Source organism: Panthera leo, chromosome D1 (genome assembly GCF_018350215.1).
Source record: "Panthera leo isolate Ple1 chromosome D1, P.leo_Ple1_pat1.1, whole genome shotgun sequence".
NCBI classification, from domain to species: Eukaryota; Metazoa; Chordata; class Mammalia; order Carnivora; family Felidae; genus Panthera; species Panthera leo.
In genome coordinates this window covers 114,876,798-114,893,249 of record NC_056688.1, presented here as the reverse complement: position 1 = coordinate 114,893,249, position 16,452 = coordinate 114,876,798, and the positions used below count along the sequence as shown (strand labels likewise).

Genomic DNA, 16,452 nt, shown 5'->3' with positions numbered 1-16,452 from the left:
CCGCCCAGGGTTTCTCCAGGGACGGCCCCTCCCTGTGCCCTCCCACACCTGCTGTGCGGCGGTTTGTCCCGCGTGGGTGGAGACTCGCCACCGAGACACCCCTGCCTATGCCACTGCGCCCGGAATCAGGAAGGAGGAGGCCTAAGAAACGTGGCGCTGCCTCAAGCTTCGCTTCCCATTCTGTGCTCTACTTTGAAACAACATGGGATACAGGCCACGACTGCAAAATGCCACCTTTTTAAAAAGATTTTAAAAAGGTTTTTTTAATTTTTATCTTACATTGATTTATTTTTTGAGAGACATAGAGTGACAGAGCACAAGTTGGGAGGGGCAGAGAGACAAGGAGACACAGAATCCGAAGCAGGATCCAGGCTCTGAGCTGTCAGCACAGAGCCCGACGCGGGGCTGGAACCCACGAACCGTGAGATCATGACCTGAGCCAAAGTCGGACGCTCAACCGACTGAGCCACCCAGGCACCCCAGGATTTTTAAAAGTTTTAAGTCATCTCCATCCCCAACGTGGGGGCTCAAGCTCACAACCCCAAGATCAAGTGTTGCACCAGCCAGGTGCCCTGCAAAGTGCCACTCCCAACCCACAGGTTTCAGGGAGCACCCCCCCACCCCCACCCCGGGTCCCCAGCATTTCACTCTCAGCTGAGTCCTTGTTACAAACGCACAGAGATGTCGCTTACATGAACAGCCATTCAAAGCCCCGGATCGGACATCACTCTGTGCAGAGAACCTCATAATGGCCAAGTTCAGGGTCCAGGATTCGCAGGAAGAGGAAGCTTCATTTTCCCGGGGTGAGTGTAGGAGGCAGTGCGTTCCAAGCTGGAAACGTAGCTCAGTGTGACACCGTTTCATGCCCTGAATAAGCAAAGAGCAGAAAGCAAGCTCGACTCCTTTTTTGGGGGTTTTGTTTTAACCAAGATTTAAATGTCAATTTCAAGTTAATTGTATCTACCCTTGGTTCTCATTAGGGGCGTTGCAGGAAAGCACTGAAGAGAATCCTCTCTCAAAGCTACACTCCTCTACTCTTCCCTGCCTTCCCTCGGCCACACAACTGCACCGTGGAACCTGACTCAGGTGCCGGCTTCATACTTTCAGGCTATCAGCCTGGCGCTCGCAGCGATATCACGTAACCTTATTTTAGTCTTAATGAACATACCCTCTTAAGGACTAGGGGAAAAACAACTTGCTTTTGTTATTACAGAGAATTAAAACCACACAAAAGTAGAATAGTATAATGAACTCTTCTGCACCATTGCTCAGCGTCGATCATTTATGACCAATCTTACCTGCCCCTACTTTCTCTGTTCTCAAATGAATCTTGGAGCCGAATTTGTATCATTCTCAGAAATCGCATCGTTCATCTATAAGGATTTCAGTATATATCTCAAAAAGATAAGGACTGCGGTCTGCTCTCCCCACAGATCACCCAGGAAACCTGCTGGTCAGACAGAGCTGGGTTATCGAGCGCCTGGCAAGGACGGACAGTAGCTGACAGTCTTAGTAATGATTTTAAAGGAGGTATGAAAGTGGAGTGGTTATGGGGATTCAGGATAAGGCTCAATTGCTTTAAAACGGGTCTTTCAAAGCAGGGATCTGGTGGGGACCACAAAAGGGTCGTGAATGGCTTAGGGTTGGTGAACACAGGGAGGCAACAGTCCTAATATCAACGAGGTGGAACTTAGAGTATTTTGTTACATTTTTGTCTCCTGTGCAAGATAAGACATCTCCCATATATCCTCCCAAAGCTTCGTTATTTCAAGTCCCAGACGAGACCTGGAATTTATGTTGTGTGTGACGTGAGGTAGTAATTTCATTTTCGTCTGGATGGCTGTCCAGTTGCCCAGCGTCAGTTATCACAAAGGCCATCCTTTCTCCACTGCCCTTCGATGCGTTTTATTTGTAAGTCACCCGTCTGCATATGCTCAGGTCTACTTCTGGGCTCTCTGCCAGGTGCCAGCGGCCAAATCTCACTCCTGCAGCGTCTCAGGTGCGATGCCTTAATTATTCACCATCTGAATCACAGTAACCGTTTAAGTCTTACTGTCTAATACATCAAATGCTGTCCCTGTTTTGCTTCAAGGATGTCTGAGCTATTGTGACCGTCTGTATTTCCATTTAAACTTCAGGGCAACTTGTCAGGTTCTACAAGAAGATACTGCCAGGGGGTTGATCAGAACTGCATCACACTTAGATCAACTTTAGGAGGGCATCAAACTGTGGTTTTGGGTCACATCTCCTCAATTACTAATAATGTTGAGCATCATTTCATGTGCTTCTTGGCCATTTATGTACCTTCCTTGGAGAAATGTCCGTTAAGTCCTTTGCTGATTTTAAAATTGGGTTGTCATTTTGCTACTGAGTTCTAAGAGTTCTTTATATATTCTTGATACTAGGCTCATCAGCTATGTGATTTGTGGATATTTTCTCCCATTCTGAGTTTCCTTTTCATTCTCTTGACAGTGTCCTTTGATGCACAAAAGATGTTAAGTTTAGGGGCACCTGGGTGGCTCAGTCGGTTGGGCATCCGACTTTGGCTCAGGTCATGATCTCACAGTTCATGAGTTCGAGTACCGTGTCAGGCTCTGTGCGGACAGCTCAGAGCCTGGAGCCTGCTTCGGATTCTGTGTCTCCCTGTCTCTCTGCCTCATTTCCACTCATGCTCTGTCTCTGTCTTAAAAATAAATAAAACATTAAAAAAAAAGATGTTAAGTTTATGAAATCCAATTGTCTACTTGTTTGCTTTGTGCTTTTGCTGTTAGGATTAAGAAACCATTGCCAGGGGCGCCTGGGTGGCTCAGTCGGTTGAGCGTCCGACTTCAGCTCAGGTCACGATCTCACGGTTCGTGAGTTCGAGCCCCGCGTCAGGCTCTGGGCTGATGGCTTGGAGCCTGGAGCCTGCTTCCGATTCTGTGTCTCCCTCTCTCTCTGCCCCTCCCCCATTCATGCTCTGTCTCTCTCTGTCTCAAAAATAAATAAACATTAAAAAAAAATTAAAAAAAAAAAAACCATTGCCAAATTCAAAGTCATGAAGATTTTCCCCTATATTTGCTTCTAACAGTTCTATAGTTTTAGATCATATATTTAAATCTTTGATCCATTTTGAGTTATTTTGTGTGTGTGGTGTGAGGTAGGGGTTCAACTCCACTGTTTTGCATGTGGGCGGCCAGTTGTCCCAACACCATGTGGAAGAAACTCTTCTTCTCCCAGTGAACAATCTTACACTCTTGTTGGAAACAAATTGATTATAAATGTGGGGGTCTACATCTCAATTCTCAACCCTATTCCATTGATCTATAAGAAATCAAAACCGTACTGGTTTGATTCCTGTAGCTTTGTAGTAAGTTTTGAAATCAGGAGCAGTTGAGTCCTACAACTTTGCTTTTCTTTCTCAAGATTGTCTTGGTTATTTGTGGTTCCTTACATACAATTGCATATGAATTTAGGAGTGACTTTTCCATTTCTGTAAAAAGGGGGCCCTTGGGGTTTTGATAGGGAGCATATCAAATCCGTATGTTGGTTTGGAGAGAAAGGCCATCTTAACGACATGGAGTCTACCAAGCCACGCGCATTGGATTTACTCATTCTTGTCTTTAATCTCCACCCCCCCCCCCCTCCACACACACACACCGGCAATGTTTTGTAGCTTTCGGTGAACACATCTTTCACCTTCGTGGTTAAATTTCTTTCTAAGTATTTTCTTCTTTTTGATGCTGTTGCAAGTGAATTATTTTCTTCATTTCATTTTTGGTTTGTTGCTAGTGTATAAAAGTATAACTGTTTTTTATACGTCAATATCATATCCCACAACTTTGCTGGATTTATTTATTAGTCGTAACAGGCTGAGGCTGAGGGTGAGGGTGAGGGTTTTGTTTTGTTAGATTTTCTATACATTAGATCATGTCATCGGCACAGAGAAATCGTTTACTTTTTCCTTTCCAATCTTGGATACCTTTTCTTTCTTTTTCTTGCCTAATTGTTTGGGTAGAACTTCCAGAACATGATACAGAGAAGCAGAAGTGGGTGTCCTTGTCTTATTCTTGATCCTAGGGGAAACGCTTTCCATCTCTCACTATTGAGTCCGATGTTCGTTGTGGGTTTTTCAAAGATGTCCTTTATCATTTCGGGAGGTTTCTTTCTATTCGTAGTTTATGGAGTCTTTTTATCATAAAAGGGCATTGGGTTTCATCAAATGCTTTTTCTACATCAGTTAGGATTACTAAATGGATTTCCACCCTCCGTTCTATTAATGTAATATATTACATTGAGTTTTGTCTGTTGAATCACCCTTGCATTCCTGGAGCAAATCCCCGCTTGGTCATAGTGCATAATCCTTTAAAAAATGCTGCTAGATTTGGTTTGCTCATATTTTGTGGAAGAGTTTTGTATACATATATTTATAAGGGTTGTTTATCTGGAGTTTTCTTTCTTGTGATGTCATTGCTTAGCCCTGAGAGTTCTTTATATATGTTGTATAGAAACCACTTGCTGAAAATAAGATTTGCTGATATTTTCTTACATTCTATGAGTGGAAATTTCAAATGTTAATGAAGTCCAGCTTATTTTTGCTTTAATTTGTAGACCATGCTTTTGGTGTCATGTCTAAAAACTCTTTGCAAGGGGTGTCTGGCTGGTTCAGTCAGAAGAGCATGTGATTCTTGATCTTGGGGTTGTGAGTTTGAGCCCCATGTTAGGTGTAGAAATTACTTAAATGAATAAATAAATAAAAACTTGAAAAAAATTCTTTGCCAAATCCCTGGTCACAAATATTTTCCCCCATATTTCCAAAATTTTTATAGCCTTACATTTTACATTTACATCGATGATTCATTCTGAGTTGGTTTTTATGTAGTGTTAGCATTAGATCAAGGGGTTGGGGGGGTGCATGCGAACATCCAATTGTCTCAGTGCCCCTTACTGAAAAGACTGTCATTTGTGCACAAGATATATCTCCCAATTTATTTAGGTTTTCTTTTATTTATTTTACCAATATTTTGTAGTTTTCAGCATACGGATCCTGTACATGTTTTTAGATTTAAACATATTTCGTGTATTTTTATAGCTGTTGTAAACGGTAATGTGTTTTTACTTTTTTTAATTTTTAAAATGTTTATCGTGAGAGAGAAAGAGAGAGAATCCTGAGCGGGCTCGCACCGCCAGTGCAGAGCACGCTTCGGGTCTCATCTCACGAACCTCGAGTTCATGACCTGAGCCCAAATCAAGAGTGGGACACTTAACTGAGCCACCGACGCCCTCCACGTGTTTTTACTTTTTAATTTTGGCTTCCAATTGTTTACTGCTGGTATACCAAGATATAATTGATCCTTGCGTGTTGACTTTGTATCCTGCTCTCCGGTTAAACTGACTTATTAGTTCCAAGAGCTTTTGTAGATTCCCTGGGGGTTTGCTTAGACAGTTGTGTCATCTGTACACAGGGACATCCTTTCCAATCTGGATGTCTTTTATTTACATTTTTATTGCCTGACTGCACTAGCTAGAGTGGCAGCACAATATTGAACAAAAGGTGAGAGTTGGGCGCCTGGTTGGCTCAGTTAAGTGTCAGAACCTTGATTTCAGCTCAGGTCATGATCTCATCATCATGAGATCGAGCCCCGTGTGGGGTTCTGTGCTGACAGCACAGAGCCTGCTTGGGATTCTCCCCCTCTCTCTCACTGCCCCTCTCCCCGCATCAAAATAAATGAGTAAACATTTTTAAAAAGGTGGGAGTGGACATTCTTGCTTCTGAGTTTAGCTGGAAGGCACTCAGCCTTGCACCACAAAGTGTCATGCTGGCTATACGGTTTGAAGGTGCCTTTGTTGGGTTGAGGGAGTTCCTTCTATTTCCAGATCACGAAGCACTTTTATCGTGAATGCAGGTTGAATTTTGTCAAATGTCTTTTCTGCATCAGTCAATATGATCATGTGGTTTTTCTTCTTTGGATTGCTAACTGGTATTTTACATTAATTTGAGTCTGTCCTTTTCAAATTAAGTAGCTAATGCTATGAATTTTCCTCTGAGCATAGTTTTGGCTCTTTTCTATAAACTTTGATATGATGTATCTTCATTTTCCTTAGTTCCGAATATTTTATAATTTCTCATTTGACCCACGGATTACTTAGAATTGTGTTAATTCCAAGATTTTGGGGGATTTCCCTGTTATCTTTCTGTTGATTTCTGGTTTAATTCCTTTGTGGTCAGAGAACATACATTTTATGATTCTCATTCTTTAAAAAATGTCTTAAGCTTCTTTTTTCGATGCAGAATGTGGTCTATCTTGGTGAAGTTCCCCGTGTACTTGAAGAGAATACGTATTTCTCTGCCGTTGGATGGACTGTTCCATAATGTCAAATATGTCTGCTTGGTTGGTGGTTGTTCAGATTCTTCCATAGCTTTGCTGATATTCTGTCTGCTTGTTCTATTAATTAGGAAGAGATTCTTAAACTTTTGAACAACTCTTGCGAGCCGAATAAACATTATCGTGAATGTCTTAAGCGTCCCATAAAACTCTGTGGCGAATGATTACAAAACTGGCCCCGAGACCTGCTCAAGTGTCACCATCAGGGTGGCGGCTCCAGCTTCTGTCCTATCCTAGAGGGTCATAGACCTACTCCTCAGTCCCGGGAGGATGGAGTGGCCTCTCAGGACCCATCCAGCCTTAGAGGTGGCACATCACAGCTTCACTGGCCAGAGGCTCTGGACAGAATTAGGACCTCCTCCTCTCAGGCTGCGCTGCCCAGCTCCGTACATTTTATTGAGCCTCACCAAAGTTGGTCTGCAAACCTGGGGTCACAGACTTTTTATGAAGTTTGTTATTTATGGCTAATTTTTTTTTAAAGGAGGCTTCACACCCAGTGCAGAGCCCAACGTGAGGCCTGAACTTATGACCCCGTGAGATCAAGACCTGAGTGGAGGTTAAAAGTCAATGCTTCACCACCTGGGTCGCCCAGGCGCCCCTATGGCTAGTCTTTGTGGATGTATGGTTCTATGAGTTTTGAAAGATGTATTTGGACACCTGGCTGGTTCAGTCCAAGGAGCATGCAACTCTTAATCTCGGGGTCGTGGGTTCAAGCCCCATATTAGGTGTAGAGATTACTAGAGAAAAAAAAAAAAACCTAAGCTTTAGGGGTACATGGATGGCTCAGTTAAGTGTCTGACTCTTGATCTCAGCTCAGGTCTTGATCTCAGGGTCATGAGTTTGGGCCCCATGTTGGGCTCCATGCCGGGCATGAGCTTGCTTTAAAAAAAGAAGAAGAAGAAGAAGAAGAAGAAGAAGAAGAAGAAGAAGAAGAAAGAAAAAAAAAAGGCTTTAAAAATAAATAAATAAATAAATAAATAAGTATTTGCTTTGTAGGCACCACCGAGTCCCATCACCTCCCAAACTTTCACTCTTTGTGAGCCCTAGGCGCCACTTTTCTTCTTCTTTTTTTTAATGTTTTTGGGAGAGAGAGAGAGACACAGCATGAGCAGGGGAGGGGCAGAGAGAGAGGGAGACACAGATTCCGAAGCGGGCTCCAGGCTCCGAGCTGTCAGCACAGAGCCCGACGCGGGGCTCGAACTCATGAACCACGAGATCGTGACCTGAGCTCAGATGCTCAACTGACCGAGCCCCCCAGGCATGGTGGTCACTCCTCTAAATGCATACGCACCTTACAAGAAGTCTTCAAAGAACACGCACTGGAGCCGAAGGGAGAAATCGAAAATCCCACCAACTGTCCATGGAGGCTCTAACACCTCTCTCTCAGTAATTAATAGAACAGACCGGAAAGGAGCCAGGACACAGAAATCCGAAGAGCAGCGTCCTGATCCGACTGACTCACACGTCCACCTCATCACAGCAGAACACACTTCCTTCCAAGCAGAACATCTGTGGTGACAGATCATGTTCTGGGCCGTAAACTAGACCGTAACAAGCGTAAAGGAGCCGAGGTCCTCCGCAGCACCTTTTTCTCACTGGGATGGAACAAACAAAAGGCGAATGACAGAAAGACGGCAAGGAAATCTACCAACATTTGGAAACAAAACATCACAGTTCTACGTGACCGTGGTCACAGAAGAGAATTTTGAGCTGAACGTGATTGGGGGTGCCTGGGGGGCTCTGTCGGTGAAGTGTTCGACTTGGGCTCAGGTCATCTCGCGGTTCATGAGTTCGAGCCCTGTGTCGGGCTCTGTGCTGACAGCTCTGAGCCTGGAGCCTGCTTCTGGTTCTGTGTCTCCCTCTCTCTCTGCCCCTCCCCTGCTCATGCTCTCTCTCTCTCTCAAAAATAAATAAAAACATTTAAAATTTTAAAAAAACCCAAGATAAATATCTATGCAGAAATTCTGAAGAAAACTAAAGAAAAAAACCCTTGCATTAATAGGGTTTCGCACAAGGGAAACACAAAACTTGTATTTCTACACGTTAGCAATGAACAGTTGGAAATGACAACTGTTTTAAGCAGAACCACTTACCAAATACACCAGAAGCCATGAAATAGTTGTGAATCTTACAAAATATGTGCTGAAAACAAGATACTGATGAAAGACATCCAAGAATATCCAAATAAATGGAGAGATACACCCACGTTCATAGACCAAAGACTTAACCTCATGAAGATGTCCGTCTGCCCTAAATCATTGTATGGATTCTGCACGATCCCGATCACATTCCCAGCGGGGTTATTTTTGTAGATACAGACAAGCTGATTTTAAAATCCATACATACAGACAGAACTGGAGAAGCCAAAACAGCGTTGTGAAGGAACAAAGTTCAAGGGCTCACAGAGCCCGATTTTGTGACTTGCCGTAAAGCCAAAGTGGTTGAGGCTGTGTGTTGGCGCTGGAAGGAAAGACAAAGAAAAGGCGCTCCAGTGATTTTTTGACAAAAGGTCAAAAAAGCAAGCCAGTGGTGAAAAGATAGTCTTTTCAACAACGGGAGCGGGTTGTTGTTGAACAACCACAGGCGAGAAAAAAAGAACCTCAGCTTGTGCCTTACACAGAAGAATAACCTCAAATGCGCAGTTGGGAGAAGGAAGCGTCAGGCTGCAGTCCGGGAGAGTGTTTTCACATCATACGTCTGGCTTTTTTCCCCCCTGCCATTCTAGTGTGCGACGGCATGTCCTTGTGATTTTTTATTGTCATATCCACGGTGGCCAATGACACCGAGCACTTTCTCACAAGCTTACTGACCGTGAGAGTTCTCTGTTTGTAACGTGCCTCCTCCAGACCTTTCCCCTCGTTAAAACTGGACTGTCTTTTCTCGTCGACTTGACGGGGCTCTTCGTATATTCTGGATCTGCACCCTGTATCAGAGACCCACACTGTACGCGCCCTTTCCCGGTCCAGGCTGCCTTTTCACCCGTAATGCTGGCAGACATCTGGGGACCAGGAGGAAACGCCAAGCAGATCAGACGCTAAAGATCCGCTACTTGGCATCCAACCCAAGATCACAAAGCCACCCCCGTCTTGGGACTTGTGTCCTGTGAGAGAATGACCTTCCTACGGCTCCAGTCACTAGTACGGTGAGTTCTCTTGCTTGAAGCTTCAGAGAGGAAGAAAGCCTTCCTCCCTCTACTAATGTGCATGAAAGGGATCGAGCTCAGCAAGTTGGCCACTCTGTTCCCTGCTGTCTTTGAAATCAGGATCCCGGATTCCTGGCAACAACTCTGTGCTCCAGACCCATCCTGAGTGTCCCAGCCTCCCGGGGTAGGGGGCAGCCAGAAAGGAAAACTGAGGGGTCCCATGTGCATCACATGATCCCACAGAGGGATGCAGGCAGAGCGCCCACTTCACGGCCCCTTTAGTGACACTAAAGGTAGGTGTCACTCTGATTTTAGTAAGTCCATAATGGAAATTCTGGCTGAGGGGCGCCCGGGGTGGGGGGCTCCTCGGTTGAGTGCCGGACTTCGGCTCAGGTAGTGATCTCGCAGCTCGTGGGTTCGAGCCCCACATTGGGCTCTGTGCTGCCAGCTTGGAGCCTGGAGCCCGCTTCGGATTCTGCGTCTCCCTCTCTCTCTGCCCCTCCCCCGCTCACACTCTGTCTCTTGTCTCCTTCAAAAATAAATAAACATCAAAAAAATTTTTTAAAGAAAATTCTGGCTGAAATACATTTTCCATCCACGTTCTTTCCGTGCACATTTGTGACCTGATAGAGGACAGTCCAGGCCGACTCTGTCATGTACAGCTGTCTCTGGCTCTGAGTGTCCCACGCATCTGCTCTGTGATAGTCTTACCTTCGTGGACCTGGGGACACTGCCCCCGGATCCTCCCATGCTCCCACGGTCCTGGGGTGGCAGGTGGGGTGATGGACCCGGGACGGCCTCAGTGCTCCAGGGAGGAGGGCCCAGGATCTAGTGATTGTGGGCTTGGTGGGTGCAGGCTGAGAGGGTTCTTCTCATTTGGGGCTTTTTCTTCTCTGTGAAGGAGGTGACTCCTTGGAGAGCGCCTTCCTCCTGTTACGTCATTTAATGCTAAGCAGTAAGCACCAGGCAGTGGCCGTGGTGGGGAGTAACTGGGCGTGGTTTCGGTCAGGGACGAGAGGATGGGGTGCAGGGCCCCAGACCGGCGTCTGCAATCATTTCGGGGGGATGTCCTGGGGCACGTGAGGTTGGGTCGGATGAAGGAGGGAAGCCTCATCAGGGGGCCCACGGGGCCGCCGGCGAGGAGTTCGGGTCTCCCGGTGCCGGGTGAGCAGCGGCCCCGCCTCTGCCTGGAGGCGCCTCCCGGAGCCCCCCCAGCCCTCCCCCCGCCCCAGGGAGCATACACCCCTCTGGCGCATGCGGGACGCGGGGTGTCGGGGCCCGGCGGGACGGCGCTGGCGTCGGGTGCCCGCACTCCCCCAGGGGTGGTCCGGCCGACCTTCCACCCCCGGCGTCTCCGGGCGCAGACCCGCGCGGACCTCCCCCGACCCTGCGCCGCGCGGCGCGACGCTGGGCCCGCGCGTGCCAGTCTTAACGCCTACCTCGAGGGCCCCTGCGCTTGTCCGCCCGCCCGCCTCCCGGGGCGCAAGAGTCCGAGACGGGCCGCACCTCCGAGCGCCCGGGGGCCGGCCGCGCGGGGCGGATCGGGGCGGGACTCCGGCCGGGCTCGGGGCGGGCCCGGGGGGCGGGGCTCCGGGGTTCGCGACCCGGGCTCTGTCCGCGGTGCTGAGCGCCCGCCCGGGCGCATGGGGCAGGTGCGCCATGGGGAACCGCAGCGCCGCGGACGCGGATGGGCTGCTGCAGGGGCGCGGGCCGGGAGCGGGCGGCGGCGCGGGGACCCCCGGGGCGGCGGCGGCGCTGGCGGGGGGCGTGCTGCTCATCGGCGCGGTGCTCGCGGGGAACGCGCTCGTGTGCGTGAGCGTGGCGGCCGAGCGCGCCCTGCAGACGCCCACCAACTACTTCATCGTGAGCCTGGCAGCCGCCGACCTGCTGCTCGCCCTGCTAGTGCTGCCGCTCTTCGTCTACTCCGAGGTGAGCCCGCGGTCCCGCCGCACGCGCGCTCCTCCCCTGCGCCTTCGTCCCCTGTCCCCGTCCGCACAGGGGACCCGAGCGACCCGGCCGCTCGGCTTCTCGGGAACCTCGAGAACCTGTGCAGGCCCCAGGACCACTGGAGCCTCGGTCCCCTGACACTCGTCCCCACCCCCGCCCCCGCCCCCGCCCCCGCCATCTCGGTGTCCGTTAGCCCGCTCGGCTGGGCGACTGTCCGCCCTCCCTCCGCTGTACCTGTACCTCGTCCCCCTGTTTTGGCGTCTGCTCCCCAAGAGATGCCTTTGTCCTTCAAGCCAGGGAGGGACCTCAGAAACAGGTGACTTTGGCAGTCCAGCCACCCACCACCCCCTCAGCTGGGTTCCATTCCCCAGGGGAGCCAGATGGAAAGGCAGATTCATGCTCAGTCCCCCTGGCTCTCCCTGGGGCGCAGAGACGCATACACATCACTGCACAAACCACAGCTGTGTGTGACCAGGCACACGCACACAAGAGCACCCAAGGGAAGGAGACCCTCGCTCACAAACATGCTCTGCCCATAGCAGGCGGGGTGGGGGGGTGTGGGGGGGGAGGGGGCACTCAGCTGCTAGGAGCTGAGGGGGAGTGAGCGGGGCTGCAGGAGGGGAGGCCCTGACCCCTGACAGTGGAAGCAAGGGCAGGGGCTTCTGTGAGCTCCAGAGCCCCCGTCAAGAACCAGGGCCCAGAAGCTCCATCCCCAGACCAGGTCTGGCCCTCGGGTGGGTCCCGCTTAGTGCCAGCCCTGTCTGCTTTGCCGTTTGGGCAGAGAAAAGCTGCTTAGGGCTGGGCTGGGAACTCGGCGTCAGGGGCCGTGGGGGGAAGGGAGGCTCCAATTTTCTAAGGGCGGACATGGTGAGTCCCGGCCAGGCTGGGGCAGAGCTGGACAAGGACACCCATGACCTGCCCCTCCCCCAGAGCCACAGACAGACGTCACTGACTGAGGGCTCCTAAGCTCCTAATCGTCCCAAATCAGCGGGAGGGGATTTAGAGGGGGGGTGGCTGTAGAGGGGGGTTGGCAGTAGAGTGGGGAGGGCTGTTGGGCGGGTGGCTGTCTGCTCCTTTGCCTTTGGTGGGGGCACTGGGCACAGTGAGGAGCCTTTATCTTTTTAAAAAAATTGTTTAATGTTTATTTTTGAGAGCGACAGAGACAGAGTGTGAGCAGGGGAGGGGCAGAGGGAGAGAGGAAGACACACAATCTGAAGCAGGATCCAGGCTCTGAGCTCTCAGCACAGAGCCTGACGTGGGGCTTGAACTCAGGAGCTGTGAGATCAAGACCTGAGCCCCGCCCCCCCAGGCACACCTCAGAGACTTTATATCTTTTAGGTGATTTATCCTCAGGGCAATTCCGTGGATGCTCTCTTCACCCCTCCCCTACAGATGTGAGGTGATAATGTCGAGTCCCAGAGCAGTGACAGTTTAACCAGACAGGTGGACTCTTAGCCATCCTGTGGGGAGGAAATGAGGGCAGGGGCTTCACACTCCAGGGCAGCAGAATCCCTGGGACCACCCCTACCCTGGGATCCTCTCGCCAGAGACCCGGCTCTCAAGCATCGACCTCACCTACAGCGTCTCCCCCAGGCCTTTCTCAGTTTTAACCGGTCCGGGGGTGGGGGTGGAGGTGGGGGGGGAGGGTTGGAGGGGTGAGGAGGGGTGTGAGGGGGATTGGAGAGGGGTGAGGGGTTGGGGATGGGGGAGGGGGTTGTGTGGGGGGAGGGGTGCGGGTGGGGGAGGGAGTGTGGGGGGGTGGGGAGGGGAATGGGGGAGGATTGGAGGGGTAGGGAGGGAGTATGAGGGGAGTGGGGAGGGATGGGGGGAGGGTTGAAGGGTTGGGGGAGGGGTGGGGGGAGGGTTGCAGTGGTGTGGGAGGGGGAGGGAGTGTGGGGGGGGTGGGGAAGGGGTGTGGGGGGGTAGGGAGCGGTGGGGGGAGGATTGGAGGGGTACAGACGGCGTGTGAGGGGTGTGGCGACGGGTGGGGGGAGGGGGGGGATGGGAGCGGGGGGTGGGGGGGGGACCCTGGGACCCTCGCCCAGCTCAGTGTGAAGACTGCTCGGCCTGTGGACCTCTGGCTCCTTCCCGCTCCCCGCTGATATTCAGTCCCCGCTCCCCCAAAAAGGAGGGGGTCGGAAAGAGCCGGCGCCGGGTTCCTGGCCCCGGGGCCACTGCGGGAAGACAGCGGGTCTTGTGTCTGTTGCCCCCTCCCCCCCTCCCCGGGCGCAGGTCCAGGGCGGCGTGTGGCTGTTCAGTCCCGGCCTCTGCGACGCGCTCATGGCGATGGACGTCATGCTGTGCACCGCCTCCATCTTCAACCTGTGCGCCATCAGCGTGGACAGGTGAGTCCCCGCCGCCCGGCCGCGCGCGCCCCCTGCCCCGTGCCGGCCGCCCTCACCGCGCCCCCCTGCAGGTTCGTGGCCGTGGCCGTGCCGCTGAGCTACAACCGCCAGGGCGCCGGGGGGCGTCAGCTGCTGCTCATCGGCGCCACGTGGCTGCTGTCGGCGGCGGTGGCGGCGCCCGTGCTGTGCGGCCTCAACGACCCGCGCGGCCGCGACCCCGCCGTGTGCCGCCTGGAGAACCGCGACTACGTGGTCTACTCGTCCGTGTGCTCCTTCTTCCTGCCCTGCCCGCTCATGCTGCTGCTCTACTGGGCCACGTTCCGGGGCCTGCGGCGCTGGGAGGCGGCTCGCCAGGCCAAGCTGCACTGCCGGGCGCCTCGCCGGCCCAGCGGCCCCGGCCCACCGCCCCCCGAGGTCGGCGAGCCCCCCGACGCCGTCGCGCCCCCCGACGCCGTCCCAGCCGAGCCCCCGCGGCAGGCACCCAGGAGGAGGCGCGCCAAGATCACCGGCCGGGAGCGCAAGGCCATGAGGGTCCTGCCGGTGGTGGTCGGTGGGTACCTGCCCTGGGGTCGGTGGGCGGAGTGGAAGGTGGCAGTGCCCCCGGTGGGAGGAGGTGCCCAGGGCGGGCTGGGCGCCGCGGGGACCCGGGTTCACCGCGCCCTCCGGCCCCGCCCCCAGGGGCCTTCCTGGTGTGCTGGACTCCCTTCTTTGTGGTGCACATCACCCGGGCACTGTGTCCTACCTGCGCCGTGCCCCCGCGGCTGGTCAGCGCGGTCACCTGGCTGGGCTACGTCAACAGCGCCCTCAACCCCGTCATCTACACCGTCTTCAACGCCGAGTTCCGCACCGTCTTCCGCAAGGCCCTGCGCCTCTGCTGCTGGGCGGATCCCTCCGCGTGCGCCCACTGCGTCCTCTGCGAGGACCTGGGCCCAGGAGGACCCGGCCATGCCTCCGGGGGCAGGACCCCAGTAAGGGAGGGGGTTTTGTACGACTAAGATTAAACAAATTCCTTCCTAAACACCTGCTGGGGAGGCTGCGGGCTGGGGGAGTGGGCTGGGGGGTGTGGGGAGGAGCGGGAGGAGGGGCCTCTGCCCCACTTGGAGCCCAGACCCCCCTGCCAGGCCAGTGAACCCCTCCTTCCTTCTGAGGAAGCCCAGAGAACAGACCCCACCAAACTGGCTCCTGGCTCAGGGTCAGGTGGGAGGGATGCCAGTTCTGCCCCTAGGATGGGCAGGGAGGCTCCAGAAAGGCCCATTCAGCCTCGCCCATGGAGAAGCTTCCAGAACCAGACCAGCTCTTGCCTAAGAAGGTTTGGGCTCTGCTTGTGGGGCTGTCCACGGGGTCACCCGTGGTGACTCACACCCTCCTCCGAACGGTTCCCTCCCTGACACACCGTGGCACCAGCTGCACCCCCGCCCCTAGCTGTTGCCCCTCTTTCAGTGGAGAGTGTAGACAGCTGTCCTGCAGGGAGGAGGCAGTTTCCTGAGACTTCCCCAGTGGGAAGGCAGCCACAGTGGGCCATCAGCAGCCGGGCCCCCTGCTTCTGCAAGGACCAGCCAAGTGTCCACTCCACTGTCCTTACAGACTCAGCAGAGCCGGGCCCAGGTCAGAGCATGGCTCCCGGCCAGCTCCCGGCTTTGGTGATGTCCCAGGCCCCAAGGAGATGGGGCCGGGGGGCTGGGGGGCCGGGTGGGTGGGCCCACCAAGGCAGCCTCCTCGATCCTCTGCCTTGAGGCTGCCCGTGAGGTGGCGAGGCCCAGAACAGGGGAGCCAGGAGGAGGTGCCCGGCCTGAAGCAGGGCAGAGCCTCCAAGCTGCCCCGTGTGCTGTGGCTGACTGGCCCCCCTGCTCACAGCAAGGCTCCTGTTCCTAGGGAGGAGGGGGCAGCTCTGAGCCCCTCCAACCAGGGACAGCTCAACCTGGATTTCATCTGGGCCCTCCCGGTCCTGGGGCCCCAGGGTTACTATTCCCGTGTCGGGGGTGCTGTCTGTGGTTCGAGGCGCGAAGTTTTCTTGCGAACCTGAGAAATTACGGGCTGTGAGGCTGGGTGATACCTCAGCATGTTAAACTCTTCTGTGGACAGAGGGGGGCCGCCCCTTCCCTCCTGCTCAGGGTCTCAGTGGGAGTGGGGAGAGGGGCACCCGGTGGACCCTGGCTCTGGCGGCTGCTTGAGTTTCTGGCACCTTCTTGCCCATGAAGTGTGAGGGCAGCTGCAGGAGACACCCTGAGTCTCCCCACAGGGAGCAGCCCCGATATTCAGACAGGAGCCCCGGATGGCTGTCCCAGGCACAGAGACCTGCTCCAAGCTGGGTCTACGGTCCCTCCGGGGAGTCTCAGACTTGGAAGTAAAGGGCAGGGACAGGGCCACTGGGGCCCTCAGGCTAGGGCAGGGTCAGATTCGGGGCCCCACGTGCCCCCGATGTTCCCTTCACGTGTGCCTGTGGAGGCGTGCCATCGGGACGCGGCCAGCAGCTCCCCTGCCAGCCAGCTGTGGGCCCCTCCCCACCGGTCTGTGGGCTGACCGACCTCGTGAGCTGCACCCGCCCTCGGCGACAGAGCTGAGAATGGGCTGGGAGCTGCTGGGGACCCCGCCCTCTCCCCGCTGGCCCTCTGGACAGAATCTGCAGCTCCCAACAGAGGGGGACAAGGTGGGC

General features: G+C 53.6%; 1 protein-coding gene across 1 annotated transcript; it reads left to right on the top strand.

Moving 5' to 3' along the window:
• Positions 1-11,166: 11,166 nt before the first annotated feature.
• On the top strand, positions 11,167-14,803 carry DRD4 (dopamine receptor D4). The gene is made up of 4 exons (XM_042906337.1): positions 11,167-11,436; positions 13,687-13,799; positions 13,871-14,349; positions 14,478-14,803. Exons 1-4 carry the CDS (start codon positions 11,167-11,169, stop codon positions 14,792-14,794), a joined length of 1,179 nt encoding a protein of 392 aa, XP_042762271.1. The 3' UTR covers positions 14,795-14,803.
• The last annotated feature ends 1,649 nt before the right edge of the window (positions 14,804-16,452 follow it).

Bases quoted from the DNA above. Each gene is read 5' to 3' on its own strand.
- DRD4 (XM_042906337.1), top strand. From the start codon at position 11,167: ATGGGGAACCGCAGCGCCGCGGACGCGGATGGGCTGCTGCAGGGGCGC. The intron at 13,800-13,870 runs GTGAGTCCCCGC...GCCCCCCTGCAG, and splicing joins TGCGCCATCAGCGTGGACAG to GTTCGTGGCCGTGGCCGTGC. The intron at 14,350-14,477 runs GTGGGTACCTGC...CCCCGCCCCCAG, and splicing joins GGTCCTGCCGGTGGTGGTCG to GGGCCTTCCTGGTGTGCTGG.